The following is an 836-nucleotide window of genomic DNA, read 5'->3' on the forward strand; positions in this document are numbered from 1 at the left end:
TGGGGTTCCCAAATTTTTAGCCTTTTTTTTTTTTTTTTTTGTGTGTGTGTGTGTGTGTGTGTGAATATAAGTGCTTAGACGAGCTCAATTTTTGAAAATGTTTAGGTGTGTGAGCAGAGTTCATGATGAATGGTTTGCTGATGAGGAGAAGGTTCGAGATGCTGTTGGCTTGTTGGAGAAACCTGTTGTTGATTTCCCAACTGATGGAGAAGTATGCTTCCCGTTGTCGTCATTAACATTGTAAATATTTTATCTGTCAGAATTCACCTGTGCCTTTCGTTTATACGTGTTTCTTTCTCCTTTTGGCAGCTTGATTGTGGGATTTGTTTCGAGACTTTCCTTTCTGACAAATTTCATGCTGCTGCTTGTGGTCATCCCTTCTGCGAGTCATGCTGGGAAGGTTTGTTTTACTGTTTTCTTGATAATAGTTGATACCCATTTCCAACTTTAATGTTTAGATTTAACTTGCAGTCTACTCTTCTTATTTCGTCGATTATCAATTAATGATGGTTCATTACTGTTGGGTTATCTATCTGACCTTTCCTCTATCTTTAGGTTATATCACCACCGCGATTAATGATGGTCCTGGGTGTCTTACGTTACGATGTCCAGATCCTTCTTGCAGAGCTGCTGTTGGTCAGGATATGATCAATTTGCTTGCTCCTGATAAAGATAGGCAGAAGTACACATCTTATTTTGTCAGATCATATGTTGAAGACAATAGAAAGGTTAGTTAGCGATTTCAGTTTGATCATACGTTAGACATTTGCATGATTCTTATTTCTCTTTTCTTAACCTTCAACTGAAAAGCAGTGCATAATTTTAGTGTTCTTTGT

At 37.6% G+C, this 836-nt stretch overlaps 1 protein-coding gene across 1 annotated transcript in view; it reads left to right on the top strand.

The window, feature by feature from the left end:
• The window catches only part of LOC104774163 (probable E3 ubiquitin-protein ligase ARI8), a gene marked incomplete at both ends in the record, with an annotated part of 3,339 nt that extends 2,611 nt beyond the window's left edge, over nucleotides 1–728 (top strand). The window contains 3 exons of the mRNA XM_010498828.1: nucleotides 106–211; nucleotides 310–400; nucleotides 556–728. Coding sequence (XP_010497130.1) covers nucleotides 106–211; nucleotides 310–400; nucleotides 556–728 — 370 coding nt within the window. The remainder of the gene's footprint in view (nucleotides 1–105; nucleotides 212–309; nucleotides 401–555) is intronic.
• Nucleotides 729–836: the final 108 nt, after the last annotated feature.

Source organism: Camelina sativa, unplaced genomic scaffold, assembly GCF_000633955.1.
Source record: "Camelina sativa cultivar DH55 unplaced genomic scaffold, Cs unpScaffold01719, whole genome shotgun sequence".
NCBI lineage: Eukaryota > Viridiplantae > Streptophyta > Magnoliopsida > Brassicales > Brassicaceae > Camelina > Camelina sativa.